Source organism: Artibeus jamaicensis, unplaced genomic scaffold (genome assembly GCF_021234435.1).
Source record: "Artibeus jamaicensis isolate MK-2021 breed Jamaican fruit bat unplaced genomic scaffold, CSHL_Jam_final scaffold_847, whole genome shotgun sequence".
Taxonomy (NCBI): domain Eukaryota; kingdom Metazoa; phylum Chordata; class Mammalia; order Chiroptera; family Phyllostomidae; genus Artibeus; species Artibeus jamaicensis.
In genome coordinates this window covers 3,294,809-3,316,629 of record NW_026522057.1, presented here as the reverse complement: position 1 = coordinate 3,316,629, position 21,821 = coordinate 3,294,809, and the positions used below count along the sequence as shown (strand labels likewise).

Genomic DNA, 21,821 nt, shown 5'->3' with positions numbered 1-21,821 from the left:
GTTTTTAGAAGCTTAAATAGTTGAGCCCTGACTGATGTGGCTCAGTTGGCTCAGTCATCTAACAAAGCAGAAGGTCCCTGGTTTGATTCTTGGTCAGCCCACATGTCTGGGTTGCAGGTGCCTCCTGGTTGGGGCGAGAAGCAACTGGTCAACGTTTCCCTCTTTTTCTCCCTCCCTTCCCCTTTGTCTAAAAATAAATAAAAATATTTTAAATGTTTAAGTAGTTGGAAAAGTTAAAGGGTATTTTGTGTCATAAAATTATATGAAATTCAAATTTTAGTGTCTGGAAATAAAGTTATTTGGAACACAGATTAACTTGTATACTGATTGTCTATGACTACTTTTAGGCTGTAAAGTTGAGCAGTTGAGAGAAGATCATCTGGCCTGCAAAGCTTAAAATATTTAGTACCCAGCTCTTACAGAAAAGGTTTGCCTACTTCTGCTCTAGGCAACAGATGATGGCAGCCCACAGTAGAGTAGTGGCAGGAGGAACGGAGGGATCAGAGGATTTTAGGACAGATCCAGGGAGGCCTTTAGTAAGTGGCCTTCGCAGGCCTAGATGATACTGATGGGGAAAGGACTACTGTACCAGCTTCCTGTTTCCCTGCTTCCATGTTTGCCCTCCTACAACCCATTCTCCGCTGAGTGGTAGCATTTTTAAAAAAATTATGCCACTCCCTACTTACAACTCTAAATTAGCCTTCTCACTATTGCCCTTAGGATAAATTTCAAATAAAGTATCCCTAATTTGACCTGCCTACCTGTACAACCCAATGTCTTCATTCTAGTTCTAGTGTACAAGTTTCCTTGCTTTTTCACCATCTCTTCCAGCCTGTAGGATTTTACATAAACCTCATGTGCCTGGAGCCGGCACTCCACCTTCTCCATTTCCACTCCCAAAGTGCTTTGTGATTTTGCCACCCTGTGGTGTTAGGTGTTGAGATTTCTGCTTTCATCCCTACACTGAATTTAACAAGGCGGAAACTGGCAAACCAGTCCATCCCCAGAAGATCGTAGACGCTGAATAAAGAAGGATGAAGGTGGAGTATTTCAGCTACACCAGGTAGCTGCCTCAATTACCAATCATTTGTAAAACATGGATAGTAATTCCTATTTCACGTGGCTACTGTAAAAATGAAATGCAATTAAAAAATGCTTAGCTTGCTCAATAAACGTGATTTGAAGTTAAATATGATTTGTGGCCAATACAAAAAGACGTGAGTGCTTAACATGACGGTCCTTAACGTGTCTGGTAAAATGGATGGAAAGGCAGGTCTCCATGGAGTACACCCCGCCCTCCACCTTAAATATGCATAGTAGGGGCTGCATGAGAACCTGCGAGGTCCCTCCAAGGTGACTGCCCCGCCGAAAACGGATGCTCCTTGAATGCATACGTTTAAGTTTGTTTCAGAAGCCCTCTGCTGTACCGGGGGTACATAGCCATTGTAGAAAATACGACTCTACCCGCAGTAATGGTCTGAGGTCACAACGACCGTATTTGGAGCGGGGAGGGTGGGAGGCCTTCTCTCTACACGGGGCTAAGGTGTCGGCCAGCACCCTTCGAAGCCCTCTGGTGACTGGGCAATCCCAGCTTAGGCACTTGGCCCTGCCTTTCCTACCACCAGCACACAACCCCGGACGTGTGGCCTGCCGGCCATGCTGCCGCCTCGTGAAAGTCACGTTCTCTCTGCCCGTCCTCTGGGGCACTCTATGGTTCTCGTGGTGACTCTAATTCTAGTTCCGGTCTCTATGGCGGCGGCGGAGGCAGGAACGGTTGTAGGTCGACCGAATTAGCCGCCTAAGAGCCAATGAAAGTGGAGGAGTGATCAAGTATTAGCCAATACAGGTCAGGAATTAGGGTCAGGTGGCCAGATTGACAGCATACCTGGCCAGTGAACGATGCTTAAGGCGGGTCGTTCGCAGGGCTTATCCCGCCCGTCCCGCCATTCTCGCTAGTTCGATCGGTAGCGGGAGCGGAGAGCGGACCCCAGAGAGCCCTGAGCAGCCCCACCGCCGCCGCCGGCCTAGTTACCATCACACCCCGGGAGGAGCCGTAGCTGCCACAGCCGGCCCCAGTCACCATCACCGCAACTATGAGCAGCGAGGCCGAGACCCAGCAGCCGCCTGCCGCCCCCCCCGCCGCCCCCACCCTCAGCGCTACTGACACCAAGCCCGGCACCACGGGCAGCGGCGCAGGGAGCGGCGGCCCGGGCGGCCTCACATCGGCGGCGCCTGCCGGCGGGGACAAGAAGGTCATCGGTGAGAGCCCGACGGGGACAGGGGTGGGGCCGTAGGAAAACCTGGCGGCGGAACCGTTACCCGAAGCGGGGCGAGCCGGCAGGCGCGCGACCGGCGGGGACCGACTGGGCGGCGCGCGGCTGCCCCTCCCCCAGGCTTGCGCCCTCGCGGACGCCGGCCCGCCAGGTCCGCGTGCCCGGTAGGCGCACGCGCGCCGCCTCCCGCGCCCCTGGGCCCCGCGTGGCCGCGCGCCCCTCCCCCCGGGCGGCCGCGCGCCACCGACCGCGTGTGCGGCGGGGTCCCGCCCTCCCTGCGGTCCGTGTACGCTGGGGCCCGCACGCCGTTGTTCGGTTCCCCACCCGCTCCCTTCCGCGTGTACCCTGAGGGCGCGGCGCGCCGCCTACACAGGCCAGAGTGGGCTGGGCGGCTTCCCCTTCCCTCACGTGCTCCGCACCCCGCAGCCGCCGCCTGCTGTCCCGGCGACCGCCCAACTTGGGCCCCCCCGCCCCTGGCCGTGGCGGGCTGGAGGTCACCCACGTGGACCGCGGAGGCGCGGTGGGTCCAGGAGCTTGCTATAAAGGAAAAAAGACTGTCAGGTGGCCGCGAACCGCCGCCGGGAAGCGCACGAGGGACCGGATGCTGAAGCGTGGCGGTTTTAGAAAAAGGATGTCTGGTAATCGTGGGTTTTTTTTCCCCTCTTCCAGCAACGAAGGTTTTGGGAACAGTAAAATGGTTCAATGTAAGAAACGGATATGGTTTCATCAACAGGTGAGCTGACCGTCCCACCCCCTTGCTCGCTCTGCTCCCAGCTGCAGGCTTTAATGAGTTGGGATTGTTGGAGCATGCTTAGGTTGCTGCATCTGGTGTGTTGTTAGGGGGATTTTTGTTTTCCTTAATGACTGAGGAGATTAGTGGATCTAGAGATCATCTTTGTTTTGTGACTAATAATTAATTTAAAGCTAGCTTAAAAGGTTTGTTAACATAATTTAAAATGCAGTAAATGCAGTCGGAATGAGTCCTGGCTGGTGAGGCTCAGTGGATTGAGTCTGCGAACCAAGTGTTGCTGTTGGAATCCCAGTCAGGACACATGCCTGGGTTGCAGGACAGGTCCCCAGTTGGGGCTTGTGAGAGGCAACACATTGATGTTCCTCTCCCTCCCTTCCTCTCTCTAAAAATAAGTAAATCTTTTTTAAAGTGGAATGAGAGAGCCATCTCCTAACAGGGCATACTGATGAAACCAGGATTTAGTGTAAATCCGTTACACTGGGGCCCACTGCATTTTTATGCTTATTATTTTATACATTATTGAAATTGGTATTTGAAATCAGTGTGACCTAATGATCAGTGTGTAAGTTGTTACAACTTGACATTTGGAGGTAACATGATTTAACAGTCAGTGCAGATACATGAGGTCTGGTCATCTTGACTGAGGTTATATTGCCTTTGTTCAGCGTTTCAGCATAGCTGTCTTTAATGCCTTGGGTGAATTTCATACTAGGACTGCTTTGACAAGAGTTTTTTCATTTGGTCATAGAGTAAGTAACTTCTGGCATAAAATGGCCCTTGCCTTCCCCAATATTTAGTTCTTCTACTGCCTTGTCCCAAAATCAGACCCATTAAATCAATTTTATTTAAAGATTCGGTTGAACCTTGTTAGAGTGGCTCTAGCCCACGGTAGCAGTTTTCGTATTTGAAGGCAGAGAGGTACGAACTGCATCTTCAGGAGTGCTACTCAGATGGCCTGCCGGAGCAGCGGTGGGAGGCGCAGTTTGCCGGCAGCGCTCACGGGCGCCCCCGGGAGCGGGGCGTCCTTTTCAAGATGGCTGCCGGGGCGGGCCGTGCAGTTAGTTGCAGGGGGCTGTGCGCCCGTGTGCTGAGAGTGTGGGCCTGGCAGGTGTGACAGTCGCCTCAGCGTTTTTCTTACATCTGTACTTCAGAAGGCAGTAAACAACTGAAGGTTTAGAGGAACACAAGAATACCGAATGTTTGTGAAATGGACAACACTGCAGGAAACCAAATGGGCAAGATCAAGCTTAAAGACAGACCTAATTGGCTGATGAAAAACGGGTCATCACTCAACTGTAAAGTAGTGTAGGGGGAGTAAAAGGAATTGTAAGCACCGATGGTCTGCTTCCACGTTTGCAGTTGTGGGGAAATGTTTTGTTTCTTCCAAAATCTTTAGGAATTTTCCATCTGTTCTTAACACTGTCTGCCTTTCTGACAGACCAAGGCTGCGTTTTTCATCAGTTTTTTGATACTAGGTTGCTAGAAAAGGAAGGAATATTTTTGTGCTTATAATTGACCACTTTCTAGTTGATTGATTTCTAAATTTGTTAGCATTTCAGTTAGTATTGCCATCTTTAGGGCTTAAACCTTGAGCAGTGGTTTTGAATTTGTGTGCTTACAGTACTTTGAAAGGGTACAGATTCCTGAGTTCTCCTTCCCCACTTGGATTCATTGAGTCTGGGGTACATTTTTAAACAAGAATTCCAGTTGATTATGGCCTGTGGGTCATACCTTGAAAAATGTTGCTTTTAACCTTGACTCATTGTAATCATAGGATATCACAGTAGAAGAGACTGTAATTTGCAGCCTTTTCAGTGGTTAGGTTGTAGTCTGTGTGTTTAAAAATTGTAGCAAGTGCCTTCTGTTTTGCTGTATTTTGTTAAATGGACATAGGTTATATTTTTGAAGTGAACAATTGATCTCAAGATGAAAGAGTAGTTCTCCACATTCTTAAATTTTATTTTATGAGATGCCATTGCATGTATGCTTCTGTTCTGACTCAATTCAATTGGTCATCCTCCAGGGCAGGTTAAATAGGTTTTTGATGATCCTTTGTTTGAACTGTCCAGACCTCAACTATTTTGTCCAATTAACTGGTTCAAATGTACTTTATGTTTTTCTAAATTGGTTATTTAAGTGATTCCAAGACTTTTGAATAAGACATTGTAAAATCTGACTGCAATTAGTCCAGGAGAGGTTTGCCTTGATTAGGGTGGTGGGTGGGGGAGATGCATATCTTAAAGATTAAAGTTCTTAAGACTGGCAGCTGATTCGGGTCAGTATGTAGATCTGCCCGGAGACACCTGGCCAGCAGGGGGTGGAGGGTGTGAGATATGCAAATGATTGCTGTTTCTCTGTGAAGGAGAGGATAGATGGCGGTGTTGGGGTGATTGCTGTGGCTTTAATTTTAAAACTTGGGGTTCTATGATTGTATGCTCTGGGTTCTTAAGGTTTTTATAATAAAGAGGTTTTATGTAAATTTTCTTAAATGTATTTTTTGTTGTAAACATTTATGTCACTCTAAATTCTGTGTTGTAATTATTGGTACAACTTTGTTATTGGCAAAAGGGTTTTTCCCTGGTGGTTCTAGTTTTTCTGAGAAATTCATTGGTAATGTTTGTATGCTGAGAAGATAATTGGATTATATGACCAGAGGGGCTTATTAACCCCCCAAGATTATTTTCATTTTATTATGAAAAACTTGGTTCAGAACTGTTGAGGGTGTTGTTAAAAGGATGCCACAGGGGTCACTGGTTTCAGGATTTGATCTCTGCTGTTTTAAACTGGAAGCCTGATTGTGTCTTTTGCTTCCAGCTGTTGGTGGATTGATCGTGCTCACCAAGCTTGTCAAAGGTTGGCACAAGTCAGGAACAATTTGTATTTCAACAGGATGTGCATCCTTTGTAATGACTACAACAGAAATACTTTTCTATTCTGTAGAGTGCTTAAAATGCTAAATTAATCATTCTAAAGTTTTATGGTAGGCAAGGCCTTTGGAGCAGAGGCGTGAATAAAGCAGAGGTCACGACCTGGTGGCCCAGTAGTAAAGCTTCCCCCAGGTGTTTTGTTATTTGGGGTATAGCACCAAAAATATCCAGATGGTTATTTTAAATATCTAAATTTTAGCCTTAGGGCCTACAGTCCCAAGTAAATAGAAATCCAGCTGGCTATGAATAAGTGTCACTGCCACGTGTAAGTGAGGCACATCTCTACCACGGTCTGTCAGCTTTGCTTTTCTCCCGCTGGTTCCCTTCCCGCCATTCCTCTTACAAATACATTGAGTCCAGGCTGCCAGGTTTGGTCTCCCTGGTGCTCCTTTTTGGGGATTCCATGTATACGTAACTGAAGGTGACTTCCTTCACACGGTGATGATAAATAAAGGTAACTAATGTTTGTCAGGATCTTACAAGCTATTTAAATGATTTAAATGAACCAGGTCATGTAATCCTCAAATTTTTTAGATACAGTACTATGCTGAGGCACAGACAGGTTGGGTAAACTTGCCCCAGAAAGAGACTCGTGATTGGCAAAGCTGGGATTTGAAGTGAATTTTTTCACTCTGGAGTTTGTGTTCACTGACTTTCGTTAGACAGTCTCTGAAAATAGACCCCAGTCATCCTCAGTTTGGTTGTTGTCCATATAGTTACAGATGGTTTCTTAGGGCGGCTATTCTTAGCTACTGAAAGCTCTCTAGTTGTCACTAGAGCTGTGTTGACTGTTCTGAGATTTGCAGACTTTCTACCTTTCACTACCTGTTTCACGTAGTTAGGGATTGCAGTAATAGGACCAGTTGAGCGTAGAGATTGGCCTTAACAAATTAAGGACTTGCTTAATAGCTAATATTGAGAAATTAAAGTAGACCATCAGACCTTTATTTCACTTCTGAATCATACCGGTTTTATATGGCCTGCAAGCTAAGATTGGTGGAGTGTTTTCGTTTTTTGTTTTTAGAAAAACAAAAACATTGAGTCTGTGACCCCACAAAGCCTAAAATACTATGATTCTTAAAAGTTTGTATAGCGAGACCAGTCTTAAAGTCATGGGTAGTCCATAATGTAATTGACTGAGTGCTGTGTGGCACTAGGGAAGGCTTAAAGACTTGGTGGTGTGTTGCTAAGGAAGAGAATTTGGGGGCAGGGGGGCATAAAAAGATATTTGAGTAGGCAGAATGGTAAAAGATACTGTGGGAAATAGGAGTGCCTCTGCTAGGTGTGTGGTCAGAGTGTTCTAATAGAGAACAAATAAAACAGGAAGTGGGATTCATGATCTTACAGTCACCTGCAGGATTTGGAAGTTGGTGTCTGGATGCTTGAGTTGTGGAGCACATCGAGGTAAATCCTGGAGTTTGTTTTTTTGTAACCAAAGGGTTATAAATTAATTTATACAGTTGGGCAAATTAGTTTGTTAAAAGTGGCTTGATATGGTAGTCTGCAACAAGATAAGAGCACTTCGGGTGGTGTGGCTGGATAAGCTTGTGTGGTGGGTCTCGTTTCAACCAATGTTGTGAATTGCCCCCCCCCCCCCAATGCTTTCTAAAACTGTTAGAATAGCTTGAGACCCTTTTAAAATGGGATAGATTGAGTGGTGTAGAAGTGTGGTGCTGGCTACGTGTTTTCCTTTCATTGTACTACATTGGGAACCATTGAAGGGACTTTGGTTTTTTTTTTAATCCCAGCAGGTCCCCCCCCCTTTTTTTTTTTAAGCATTCTCCTAACTTAAACTGGTGTCTGTCCCTACCCCCCACCCATTTTATCGTCTTGCTCTTTGTGGTTCCTTTTTCTTGAAGTCAGTACTGTGTCCTTATTTACTGATTGTGACAATACTATACTATTTCTAGGTAGAGTTAAAAAACCTGACAACCCCTTTTTCGGTAGTAAATAGTGCTCTTACTAACAAAAGAGGCAGGATAGAAGTACACAGCACAGAGTTCCCTTGCCGCGGGAGGATGGGAGGACGGCTGGGTGGCATATAGAACGAGACTATTGGAAGAGTGGAGACTGCGCCTTTGGATGCAGTAGCAATATGTCAGATTATAAAGACTTAGTATGAGAAGAGAATTGTAACATACTTCAACTTTATGTTGACTGTTGAAATGATACAAATTAATTTTGCCTGGTTTTTTTTTGTTGTTATTTATTTGTTTTGTTTTATGGCCACTAGAAAACAAACTTAGATATTTGGTTTGTAGTTTATTTCCATTGAACAGCAGTTCTAGAAACCAGCTGCAAGTGAAATTATCTCAGGTGGCAGCAGTATGGACCAGGGGTTTAGGTTTGATTATAGTATGATCTTCACTAGGTTTTTAAATGATAATTAGCAAACATTTAATAGGTATAAAATCCCCACATTTCAAATAAAGCTACTTGCCCAAGATTATGTAGTTGGGAATGGAATAGCCATAGTTCCAACCTTGGCTTTCAGTGGTTCTAGTAAAAGACCTCTCTCATGCCTCATATGGCTTAACATCCCATAATGTGTAGGAAACCATATTTGATAACTTACCTGCTGCATTGGGTTGAATAGTGGGTGGCCTTCCGGATTGAAATCTTTAAGGTTGGAGTAGTGTCTTATTATTTCTGGTGCTTAGCATAGTGACTTTAATTAAAGGAATGGATGAGGCGTGTGGACATGTTGTCCTTTCTGTTCTAGAAATATCTTTTTTTTTCTTTTTTTTACAGATTTCACTTACATTTAGAGAGGAAGGAGGGGAGACAAACATCATTGTGTGGTTGCCTCTCATGCGCCCCGAACTGGGGACCTGGCCCACAACCCAGGCATGTGCCCTGACTAGGAATTGAACCAGTGATCCTTTGGTTTGCAGGCTGGTGCTCAGTCCATTGAGCCACACCAGCCAGGGCTCACAGCAATTTTTGTATATCTTGTAAGCTAAGAATGGTTTTTATGTTTTTAAAGGGTCGGAGAGGGTGGTGTGTATAGCAGAGCCCTGGTCTAATTACGTGGAATAACTGTGTACTGCAGGTGAGGACGTATCAAGGATGCTTGTTGGTTGTCATTCTCTCCCACGATTGGAGCAGCCATATACTGTAATCTGCCTGTAAAGCCGAAGTGTAAACATTTTGGAACTGGTCCTTTTTCAGTTCTCAACATAATCAAGACCAGGACTTGTGGAGTCAGATTTTGCTGTTGTGAGCTGAAGGCCAAAATTCTTCATTTTCCTCATTTGTAGAGTGGCGGGTTATAATAGCACCTACCTCAGGATTGTGAGGCTTGAATAATATAGTTAAAGCACTTGGCACAATATCTGGAACTTAAGCCCTCAGTAATGTAAGCTGGTATGTATCGTGTTTAGTTTTTCCCATTTTGCAGGTGAAGAAAAAGATCCATTGAGGAGGAGGTTTTCCAAGGTTATACAACTGTTAGTAGTGGAATGAGGACTAAAAACTGGATTTCCTGTTAGCAGTGTGTATAATTTCTGGGTAGTCGTTTAGCAAGTTGCAACTAGATTGATTGATTTAGTACATCTAAACCATAGTATTCTATCTTTGCTAAAAACAATTTCTTAAAGATTTTATTTATTACTTTTTTATAGAGTGGGGGGGGGGAAACATCAGTGTGTGAGAGATACATCAGTTGGTTGCCTTTCACACACCGGCAACTCAGGCATGTGCCCTGACTGAGAATCGAACCAGTGACCCTTTGGTTTGCAAGCCAGCGCTCAATCCCCTGAGCCACACCAGCCAGGGCTAAAAACTGAAATTTTTGCTGTCAAATTTCTTAAAAATCCAGATAAACTTTGGTCATGTTGCAGTAATTCCCCCTCCCCTCCGCATCTGTATTTATGGAGAATATATTCCAAGTTCCCCAGTGAATGCCTGAAATCTCATGAGCCTTATATATACTTTTTTTTTTTTTTAACTATACATACCTTTACACTTAAAGGAACACTTTGCAGATTCTCTGGCACACCCAAATTGCTGGCATCACTACTCGTACATTTGGGGCTATTCTTAAGTAGAATAAGGGTCATTGAACACAAGCACTGTGAAACCACAGTGGCAGTCTGGTGATTGAGCCAGCTCCTAGGTTGGGCAGCATATACACTGTGGACATGCTGGACAGAATGATTCAGATAATAATGGGGTGGAGTAAGGTGGCTCAGGGTAGGATTTCATCACACCACTCAGAACAGTGCACGATTTAAAACTTACGGAGTGTTTATTTCTGGAATCCTCCATTTTAATATTTTCAGAGTGCAGAAGGGAAATGGTTGGGGAGCTGTACTGCGTTTCCTGGTAGGCTAGTGTAAATGAGTGCTGTGTTGTCTGACGTCACATCACCTGTGGGCCTGTATTGGTTTCTTCGTATAGTCATCCAGGTATTTGTGGGGGATTGGTTTCATCACACACACCCTCAGATACCAAAATCCTGAGGATGCTCAAGTCCTTTTCCCTCGTGTCTTTGTAATTGTCACAGCATCTTAGTGCAAGGTTGCAAAAGTCAACAAGACTGGTTGAGATGGCAAACAACTTTAAACCTGGGTGAGGGTGACATTGAGGTACTCCTAGATGCGGTTCCTGAGGAGTTGACTAACGAGTTGGAGTTGGACCTGTTCACGGCTGAACAGGCAAGAGAAGGGGGGGAAAAGTACAGGAGAAAAAAATAACATGCAAGAAAATTCACGGTGAACTGTTTAGCAGAAGCTTTTGTAGACCTCAACAAGCTTGTTAAAAAGTTTGAAAACATGGAACCCAACACCAAAAGATTTTCATTAATAGAGAGGAATGTCCTCGTGGTGCATTATCTGCTTATAAGCAAATCTAAGATGGAGAAAGAAACCACAGACAAATTTCTGAAGAGTGACACCTCAAGAAGAGACCCAGGCAGGTACTTCAGAAGCTATTCCATTACGAAGGCCTTGTTACCATATGAGATGAAGATGACAGTTCTGTGCTGTGAGTTCCCTTGAAAGACCTCCCAGTGGGACAAAATGTGAAGGTGGAAGACGGTGATCTTGGTCTTCAATACTGTGTTGGCCTAAGCTAAGTGTCTGTGTCTTTATTGGTTTTTAACAAGAAAATTTAAAAGGTTTTAACATTCTTTTAACAAAAAAGTTTATACTGTAAAGACATAAAGAAAATGTTTTTGGCCCTGGTGGGGTGACTCATGACTGAGTGCTGGCCTGCAAACCAAAGGGTCACTGGTTCTATTCCCAGTCAGGGCACATGCCTGGCTTGCAGGCCAGGTCCCCAGTTGGCACATGAGAGACAATGCACATTGATGGTTTTTTTCCTCTTTTCTCCCTCTCTAAAAATAAATAAAATCATTAAAAGAAAAGGGGAAGTGGTTTGACTTAAGTTAAAATTAAAGAATTAAAAACTTACAGTGAAGTAACATTACAGTAAGTTAAGGTTAATGGAAGAACGAATGTTTTAAAAGGAGTGTAGCCTGAGTGTGCGATGTTCATAAAGTACACAGTAGTGGCAGTAATGCCCTAGGCCTTCACGTTCACTCACCACTTGCTCACTAACTCACCCAGAGCAACTTTCAGTCCTGCCATTTGTGGTAAGCGCCCTATGCAGATGTACCATTTTTGTCTTTTGTACCATATTTTTTACTGTGTCATTTCTGTGTATAGTTACTTGAGCACTTAATGTTGTGTTTACAGTTGCCCACGTTAACATCTTGTACAGGTTTGTGTAAATATTCTCTGACTGCAGGGCACATTCACCTAATGGCGCATTTCTCAGAATGTATCCCTCTTAAGCAATGCATGACTGTACAGAGTAAATGCTGTACAAATGGTATTGTATTTATGTAGAAAAATATCTGTATGTTTCTTCGGTAGAGATGGCAACTATTGTCGGCCTATCTGCATAGTGCGTATCACACACATCAGCAACAATATTACACTCTTCCTTCCACACCTGCTTCACTGCCTTTTCCCTTTGTCAATATGTTTCATTTACTTACACATTCACTGGTTGATTCTCTCTCTCCCCCTCCTCCCATTTATGTTTGTTTTTGGAGAAAGGGAAGGGAGGAAGAAAGGGAGAGAAACATCAATGTATGGTTGCCTCTAGCGCACCCCCTACTGGAGACCTGGCCCACAACTCGGGCATGTGCCCTGACTGGGAATCAAACTGGTGACCCTTTGGGTTTGCGGAGCAGCACTCAATCCACTGAGCCACACCAGCCAGGGCCATTGACTGATTCTTGTAGGTGCCCTTAACAGGGATTGATTCACCACCTTCTTGATGTCATTGTATTTAACAACTTTTTTCAGGTGGCAGGTGGGATCCACAACTCACACATTGGGGCTGGGAACACAGAAGGCCATGCCAGTGAGTTTCTTAATTCAACTCAGGGATGATCTGTGGTACCCCTCAGCCACCACACCACAGCACCCCAGAAGAGCCACCTGTAGTCTTCTGGGTGCCATGATGGCATGGACTGTGGTCATGAGTCCCTCCACAATGTCAAAAAGTTGTCGTGGATGACTGGCCCCCGGGGAACCAAGCAGCTGGTGTGCAGAAGGCATTGCTAGCAACCTCGAGGGAGTTTTCATACTTCTGTGGTTCACACCCATCGCAAACATAGGGGCATCTGCAGGAGGAGCAAAGGTGATGGATGGTCCTCTTGGCTCCACCCTTCAAGTGAGCCCCAGCTTTCTCCAAAGTAGTGAAGACACCAGTGGATACCAACATCCTCAACTCCAGCATCACCTCATTTCATGTTGGGGGATCTCGCTGCTGGAAGATGGAGGTGGACTTTCTATTAATGACAGGCTTCAGGTTCTCTGCCTTGGCTGCCTTTAAACTCTTAATGGGTAGAATCATACTAGAATATGTAGAAGCCCTTAGTGACAAGGTGCCCAGTGCCGCCAAATCCATTCACTTCACCCTTCATCATTTCTCAGAATTGCAGCTGTCTATTGAATGAGCAGAGTGGAGAGCCACCTTGTCTGTTTTTAAGAAAGATTGTCCCCGTTAGATAAGTTGTTTGGTTAATTTGTAAATATTCTACAATCCTGAAGTAAAATTCATAAATTACTTTTATTTTGGTGTGTATGTGTTGATATGTGTAAATACCTATTTGCCAGCTTCATTAAGAGACGTGACTGGTCGTTGCTACCACAAGTAATGGGTTGATAAAAGGAGCACTGTAGTGGCTACCCACACACACTCACTGCATTGTCAGCAATTTAAAAAATCCTGTCGGTAAAAGTTGCATATTTAATAAATTTAATGCATATTAAAACAGTAAAAAATGCTTGGTTCAAAAATCAAGTAAGTTTGCTTATATAAAAGTCAAGCAGGATACCCTGTAATTACTTACCTAGTCATCCTGCAGCCTGACACCCTTCACCCATAATGCAAATAGTGTTCCTGGTAAGAATCGTTCTTCCAGACTTCACTCAACTTACTATTTTCCTCTGGTTTTCTGACTTCCTCTACCAATTTTTTGTTAGTCCACTTCACAGCCTTAGGGATTGAAAATCTGTATTGGGCATGAACACTAATTAGTGATGGTTGTGCAAACTGTTTATAGATGGCCATTATAACCAGCTATTAATTCCCTAGTGTTCCTAATACTCAACTAGCTTGTAAGGTCAGTTTTCAGTTACATGCCTTGAGTAGCGCTTTTGCAGTTTATGTGTAGGTTTTGTTTTTAAACATTGAAAATTGTCCTGGTCTCGTGAATATATCCTCGATGTCAATGATATTCCAAGCTAAATGGATTCTTAGGTGTGTGCTTTGCTCCGTGAATCAGCAAGGAGCCAACAGTCAGTCAAGCTAGTTCATTATAACCTTGGTTCCTTTTGTCATTCAGCACTAGAACTACCGTTGAGCCTTTTCTCTGGTTTACTAACAGTGAAGAGGGTGGGGGAGCCCAGTGACAGTCTGGAAATCTCTCCTCCAGGGTGGTTCTTGTTCGGAGTGTCATCACCATAACCCCAGTCCCCAAGCTAAGCTAAAAAGCACAACTAATTCTCCACTCCTCCTTCCCCCCTTTAACATCTTTTTATCCACAAAGGTTTTTCTCCATTTTACATCAAGACATGTCAGATACACATTTGGCATGCCCAGCACCTTAGTCCAGGCCTCCCTTCAGTCCTGGCCTAGACTTCTGGAGTAGCTTTTGTAACTAACTGTGCACCTCTTGGTTTTTCATAATAGCAGCCTCTGGATTTTAATGGCCAGTCATTTGTATCATGTCACATTTCTCTACACAAAAGCCTATCAGTAGACTGCCTGGACTAATGATGGGTGTAAAAAGAAGCAAAAGGGGGTTGTGTGTGCTAGCACAAAATTTATTTATCTTCATCTGCTTAATTCTCCAGGATAATGTTTGTCATGAGAATGATGTGGGTATTGGTGGTGTCCATATTTGTACTTCGCTATGGTGGTTTTTTCATTAACACTTTATTTTTCAGACAGTATGGAGCAGAAAACGAGGTTGCATGTACCCTGTGCCCATATGTGCACCGAGTCCCCACCATCCTGCACCACAGTTGATGCATTTGTTATGGTTGATGAATCCACAAGGGCACATTACCTTCTCATCCATAGTTTTCGTTGGGGTTCGCTTCTGGTGGTGTACATTCTGTGGGGTTTCTAGTGGTCAATTTTAAGACCTCAAGAAGAGTTGGGAATAGGACATGGTGAAGAAGAAATGATTGAGGAGGAAGGTAGTAATTAATGGGTGGGACTGTATTTGTGGTCTCCTACTTTAACCATGCTCTAGCAGGAAGCGGTGGGGGGTGCTAGACACCCACCAATGTGCTGGAACATTGGTGGTGTTTATTTTAATAGGATGAGGAGTGATCATCTATGTTCCATCCTCTCAGTGGCTTAGCAGGGCACACTTTGATTTCTTAGGCTGTTTTATCCTTCTACGGGTGGTGAAGTTAATAACTGTTGGCAACTGCGTAGTCTTTAAAGCAGAAATATAGTGGCTTACTAATTTTGTTATTGTTGTTCTGTTTCATTTTTAAATTTCCTAATGGCTGGTTGAGAGCCCAGAAGTCTCTAATAAGAAAAATAGGAGGGAGATGCATAAAAGACCCAGTGTATTCTTAGTCTTTGGCAACATGAAATGTATTGCATTTTTAACTTGTTCTACTTGGTTCTCTGTCTTGCAGGAATGACACCAAGGAAGATGTATTTGTACACCAGGTGGGTGATTAGGTGGATGTTTATGCTTCTGGCTCAAGGCTTTTGAAAAGGGGACGGACGATTGTTCCTCACAAAAAAATTTGAATCCAATCGCCAAGCCATTTATTTAATTCCTATACGAAGAGTTGTAGCATGTCCTCAATGTATACATATCTTGTCAGTTCACTTAAGATAGGTGTTTAAAATTGATGTTTTGTTAATAGTTACAGCTTTTTAAAATGTTGAATTACTCAAGCCATTACACTAAATTTTTAAACGTAATTTTAGATGAGCAATAAACCTCCATTAGCATAAACTTGAACTATAAGTTGTTTTTAAATGTTAATCGGTTTACCTGTATTGTAAGGACAGATCACAATAATTGTGGGGAAAATAGGACAAAGCTGCAAGACATTAATTTGAGATGAGTCCTAGAAAACTAGCAGAGTAACATGGTCCCTTTCACTTTTTCTGAAGCACTTTGAGTGGGTAAGAGATGTTTTTACCTTTTGGCTGGCTTGGAAATTGTAGGAGTCCTCACCTAGTTTAAGGCTAAAAGAAGAGGCAATGCGGCAGATTTGGAACTTACTGAACAGTTTTTAGACTGACTTCAGTGTTTCGGGAGGGAAAAAAACCCCGGATAGGTTCTACGTGCTGAACTTTCTCAAGTACCATTTAATGAAAATATTTTGGAAAATGCTTCAGCAGTTAAGGGCTGTATTGCTAATGTAAGCCATCTGTAAACATCTTTTTTCAAGCCATTGTGAACTTGAGTGGCGGCGTACTGAAGGGCTGTCTTAGGTTGGTGCTTCCTAGCTCTCTCAAAGTGTCCTGTAAGCATCACTGGCAGTCGGGGGGGGGGGGGGTGTATCAATTTCTGGTGCATTGAAAGCCCTATCCGATAAACACAGGGTCAGTTGTAAGTATGAAAACATTTAAATTCTAAATACAAATACAGGGCTGCTCAGACAAAATGTTGCTTTAAAACAAGTGTTTGTTTTATAAAATTGAATACCAAATCTTAATCTGTTCCTTCCCTTTTGCGTGTTCAAAAATACAGACTTAGGGCCAAGAGATGGCAAGATTTGTCAGTCTTGCTGCCTGTTAACAACACTAAAGGGTTGGGGGCGATTGGGAGGGCATTGCAGGTGCTGACTGAAATGAGAGTTTAGGGATTTTAATTACCCATACTTCGCTATCCCCTATGACTGCAGGTAATTTAGAGTTGGCTATATACGAAAGGTACAAAAACTTTGTGACAGTTTAGATGACAGATGAGATCATTTATTTGGCTGAATGTGTGTCACCCACTTGTTCTGACCCACAAGGTGTCACCAGTATGTTCCCCTCTTTATTTTGGAAGTGGTTTCAACATTTACTTGTTTCTTGGGACTTCGGCTGCTCAGGTCTTAGTGATGTATCAAGGAGACTGCAGTTCCGAGCAACTTAGCTTAATCAGCTTTGGGTTGTTGGTTGTCCTGCCCCCTTTGGAGTGGAATGCATGATTGATCCCGTAATGGGTACTGCTGTGATGTAGTGAATGAACGTAGGATTTGGAGCCCCGAGACATGGATTCAGAGAAGGTACGCTCTGCCACTAATTGTCTGTGTGACCTTGGGCAAGTCACGTAACTTTTTAAAGCCTGTTTTCATCTGTTAAAAAAAGGAGCACTAATACCTCACACACATTTGTCATAATGAGAGTAATAGGTAATGTGTGAAAGAACTTCGTGGAAGTATTGCCCACAGGTGTGAGGTGTTATTCTTCCCCTTTTATTTTGTCATAGCAGTCTGGAGAACAAGAAAGGTGAGATGTATTGTGGGGATGGTAATGGCCAATTGTCCCTTGTAGTCAGATACATAAAAAGTGGCATAGATAATACGTGAATTACGTCCCATGGAAGGGTTATCACAGACAGGTTTGAAAGGGTTTGGGTTGACATTTGTCTGGTTTGCTGGACAAAGTTGGTTTGGTCAACTTTGAAGCTTGCAAAACTAAACTCGCCTGTCATCTAAACTGGCCCTGGATGGGCTAGCTTCTACTATTAAGTGCAGTCTTTGGGGGATAGATTGATGTCCTCATTTTGTTCAAAGCAACAATAATGCTTTTGCTAAAGCATTTAGAAATGTATATATATATTGTCTTGAGTGTTAAATTACTTGTTTTAGTTTGGAAAATTGTGGTAAAATGCTGGGGCCTTGTAAGACTGTATAGAGTATTTTGGTTGAGGTTGGGGGTAGCATTGGTGTCTGTTTTTGTATATTTATATTGATGGTTTGGTGTAATTTAAAGTTAATTTTAAGTGTATATTGAAGCTAAAAATAATATTGACTCTGGTACATTTTAAATGAAAAAGCACATTGTTCTCCCCTGTTAATCTATTTTTGGAATGTGATATTACTAGACTGCCATAAAGAAGAATAACCCCAGGAAGTACCTTCGCAGTGTAGGAGATGGAGAGACTGTGGAGTTTGATGTTGTTGAAGGAGAAAAGGTGAGGATGCTTTCTGTGTAAAGGTTTGACTTCGGTGTGGAAATATTTTGGAGATCTCATCCGTGAGGATGGTGGCTCTAATGTGGATGGATGGGTCAGGTGACCACATGAACACAGGTGCCTCAAGCCTAACATGCTGGCTGCAGTTAGAGGGCAATCTCATCAGAACAGTGAGGAATTAATAGTTAATCATTTTTGTGCACCCCTGGCCACAGACCCTTTTCTTTTTTATTTGCTTTGTGTAAATTTTGCTTAGTGTACTTAATCCCATTGTCATTTTCAATATATGATGACTTTTTGTAGGGTGCGGAGGCAGCAAACGTTACAGGCCCTGGTGGAGTTCCAGTGCAAGGCAGTAAGTACGCAGCAGACCGTAACCATTACAGACGCTATCCACGTCGCAGGGGTCCTCCACGCAATTACCAGCAGAATTACCAGAATAGTGAGAGTGGGGAAAAGAATGAGGGATCGGAGAGTGCTCCTGAAGGCCAGGCCCAACAGCGCCGGCCCTACCGCAGGCGACGGTTCCCACCTTACTATATGCGGAGACCCTACGGGCGTCGACCACAATATTCCAACCCTCCTGTGCAGGGAGAAGTGATGGAGGTGAGTTTTGCCAAGAAGTGAGTATCAACAACAGTACATGGTAACTTTGAGTAGAACTACATTTTTTTAAATTCCTAATGAGAACCAAAAGGATTAGCCCTGGCTGGTGTAGTTCAGTGGATTGAGCGTGGGCCTGTGAACCAAAGGATTGTGGTTTGATTCCCAGTCAGGGCACGTGCCTGGGTTGTAGGCCAGTTCCCAATAGGGGACACACAAGAGGCAACCACACATTGATATTTCTCTCCCTCTCTCCTTCTCTTCCCCTCCCCTCTAAAAATAATTTTTTAAATGATTTTATTTATTTATTTTAGACAGATGGGGAAGGAAGGGAGAAAGAGGGAGTGAAACATCAATATGTGGTTGCCTCTAGCACACCCCATACTGGGGTCCTGGCCTGCAACCCAGGCGTGTGCCCTGAGTGGGAATCAAACCGGTGATGCTTTGGTTAGCAGACCTGTGCTCAATCCACTGAGCTACACCAGCCAGGGAAGATAAATAAACTTTTAAAAAATTAATAACTAGTTCATAGAATAGTCACAGTTACTAGGTAATTTTTTAATGCCTATATTCAGACATTGAACTTGTCTTGTTGGCGGTTTTACTCCATTACTGTTAGTTGACTTGGTGTCCCTCGTCTTTGCAGGGTGCTGACAACCAGGGTGCAGGAGAACAAGGTAGACCAGTGAGACAGAATATGTATCGGGGCTACAGACCACGATTTCGCAGGTATGGCTTTATTTTAGAAATTTCCAAGTACATTTTAGGGCTTGGCAGTATTGGTGCTTCTCCTGTAATCTTTTTGAATAATACTTCACATAGAAGTAACACTTAACTTAGAAGCCACAGTGGTGGGTTGGGGTGACCACCATCTGAAGGCTGCAGGGCACAGCCACGCAATTTTGCCAAAGCCAATGACTTGATTGATTGATTGATTGATTAAAAGGGTTTCAGGAGAGGAGTGAGTAGGTGGGAGATTGGAGGATTTAGAAGCTGAAAACGGAAGGTAGAGATCTAAATGGGAATTAAGTCCAGGACTACCAGAATGTGCCAAAGACATGTTAATCCTGGTGTCCCTGGGGCTTTATGGGGTGCTGTGAGTGTGGATGGAGGAGAAGCCTCGAAAACATCACTTGACAGCATTTGTAATCACCAGCAAGAGAAATCAGTGTCTTTTCTTGGATGATTGAAAGTCCTGTTACTGTTGTCGTAGTCCTGATATATTTAGCTTCTTTCATATGGCCTGTTCTTAAAGTTCACCCGTGGTGTAGCAGGTAGTAATCCCTTTTTACAACAAATGACATTCTCTCCCACGGCTGCCATATTTGTTTCTGCACTGATCAGCTGCTACACAGTTGGGTTGTTTGCCCCTTTTTAAGTTAATTTCTCTACATCCTCACTAGCCCTGGTTACTTTTTGGCCTTTTGATCATGGCCTGCCTAGTGAAATTGAAGTGGGATCACATGCCTTTCCCCAGTGACTCTGCTTTCATTTGTGTGAAGAGGGCATCTTTTTGTTTTTCACTTGCTGCTTTTTAAGCAAGTATTCATCTATAGAGGTTGAGTAGCCTTCGTTCCCAAACATGGTTACTATAAAGACCCTTTAAAATGTTATGAAATGATGTCAACTATTATTGTGCCACTATTGAAGTTATTTCGTGGTTAATTTGTAATCAATTACACTGTTGTATAATCTGTCATACACTATTGGTAAAAGTTTGCTAGTCCACAGACCAGTTTTACATACTCATCTTCAGTGTGCTCTTGCCCCCGGGAGCTCCCCAAGCCTTTTCCCTTTCCCCTCCCCTGCTTGCTCCCCAAGTAGGCGTGCCTCTCCTAAACTGTTAAGTGTCTGCACAAGACGCATTGCAACCAGGGAGCAGTGGGCAGCCGCAGCTCATCCCAGGCTGACCCCCCCAAGCCTGTCTCCAAGACACCCTTTTCTCTGACTTCTTAGAGCAGCCCAGTCCAGGCTCGTTTCCCTGTCCCCAGCTTTTAAAGCAAGTGAGAATACTCTTTTTTCCATTTTACACTTCCAAGTATTGTACAAAGTTATCACTCAAAGTTTGTGAAATATAAATCATATTTGCTCTTGCTTTTCCTAAATTGCTTGCAGACCACTTGATAAACCAAAAGAACCAGATATGGTGCTTCGTTAGTGGGTGGTTTAAAGAAAGAAGTTTCATCATTGCAGGCTTGCACAATGTTTATTCCAGGGGCCCTCCTCGCCAAAGACAGCCTAGAGAGGACGGCAACGAAGAAGACAAGGAAAATCAAGGAGATGAGACCCAAGGTCAGCAGCCACCTCAACGTCGGTACCGCCGCAACTTCAATTACCGACGCAGACGCCCAGAAAACCCTAAACCACAAGATGGCAAAGAGACAAAAGCAGCCGATCCACCAGCTGAGAATTCGTCCGCTCCCGAGGCTGAGCAGGGCGGGGCTGAGTAAATGCCGGCTTACCATCTCTACCATCATCCGGGTAAGTTTGGCCCAAGCGAACTTTAAATGGCTCTCTGGCCTCTTAGCGGTCATGAGTAGTGTTTGTTAATGCAAGAGGAAAAAATCATGTATTTTGAATATTAAAGGGTTTTTTCCAACTTTTCTGAATATATTTTGTGATGTCACCATTTGAGAAAAGTCTTGTTAGCCTTGCCCTAAGAATTGTGTTAATTACATGATGGTGTTCTGCCTTTTTAAAAAGAAGTGGGGGTAGCTGCTAGAATTAATAACCTAGATGAGGATGACCGATATAGTCTCTTTGGGGGAAAGTGGCAACTTTGACATCAATTTCAGAGTAAGGTATTCTTTTTTTTACTTGATACTGAGAGGTTTGTAATTGTTTCTGTTTGGCTCTGGAGTTAGCATTTTTAGCCATTGATGCTTTTGGGTTTTGTCCCTCTGTATTTTTAGGATAGCAAAGGTCATTCAAAAACCTCCAAGTAACCATGTGTAGGCACTGACTGCGTTGTCCGCCCTACCCCTGTAGGGGGTACTTCCTACCCCTGTTGTAAGCCACTGTGTTGGGATAAACACTTTGATGCCCTCCCTACTTAGTTCATGGGATCTGGAGCCATTTGGTATATTGAAAGGACATTGCAGTGAATTATACAGTATAATCTTTCCTTTTTCCCCCTTTTACAGTTTAGTCATCAACAAGAAGAAATGAATATGAAATTCCAGCAATAAGAAATGAACAAAAGATTGGAGCTGAAGACCTTAAGTGCTTGCTTTTTGCCCGTTGACCAGATGACTAGAACTATCTGCATTATCTATGCAGCATGGGGTTTTTATTATTTTTATCTAAAGATGTCTCTTTTTGGTAATGACAAAAGTGTTTTTTAAAAAAAATAAGCCTGGTTTTTTCTCAATACACCTTTAAAGGTTTTTAAATTGTTTCATATCTGGTCAAGTTGAGATTTTTAAGAACCTCATTTTTAATTTGTAATAAAAGTTTACAACTTGATTTTTTCAAAAAAGTCAACAAACTGCAAGCACCTGTTAATAAAGGTCTTAAATAATTGTCTTTGTGTAAATTTCTGTCTTGTTTTATTTTGGTTTATAAGTCCTTAGTTAGGACCTTTA

The 21,821-nt window shown here is 43.5% G+C and overlaps 1 protein-coding gene across 2 annotated transcripts; it reads left to right on the top strand.

The window, feature by feature from the left end:
- Positions 1-1,943: 1,943 nt before the first annotated feature.
- YBX1 (Y-box binding protein 1) lies at positions 1,944-21,758 on the top strand. 2 transcript variants are annotated; one of them, XM_037149379.2, is made up of 8 exons: positions 1,944-2,259; positions 2,943-3,006; positions 15,128-15,161; positions 17,545-17,634; positions 17,938-18,240; positions 18,884-18,966; positions 20,453-20,718; positions 21,381-21,758. In XM_037149379.2, exons 1-7 carry the CDS (start codon positions 2,094-2,096, stop codon positions 20,685-20,687), a joined length of 975 nt encoding a protein of 324 aa, XP_037005274.2. In that variant the 5' UTR covers positions 1,944-2,093; the 3' UTR covers positions 20,688-20,718; positions 21,381-21,758. The 2 variants fall into 2 exon arrangements, with proteins under 2 accessions (XP_037005274.2, XP_037005275.2); XM_037149380.2 differs by lacking the exon at positions 17,545-17,634.
- Positions 21,759-21,821: the final 63 nt, after the last annotated feature.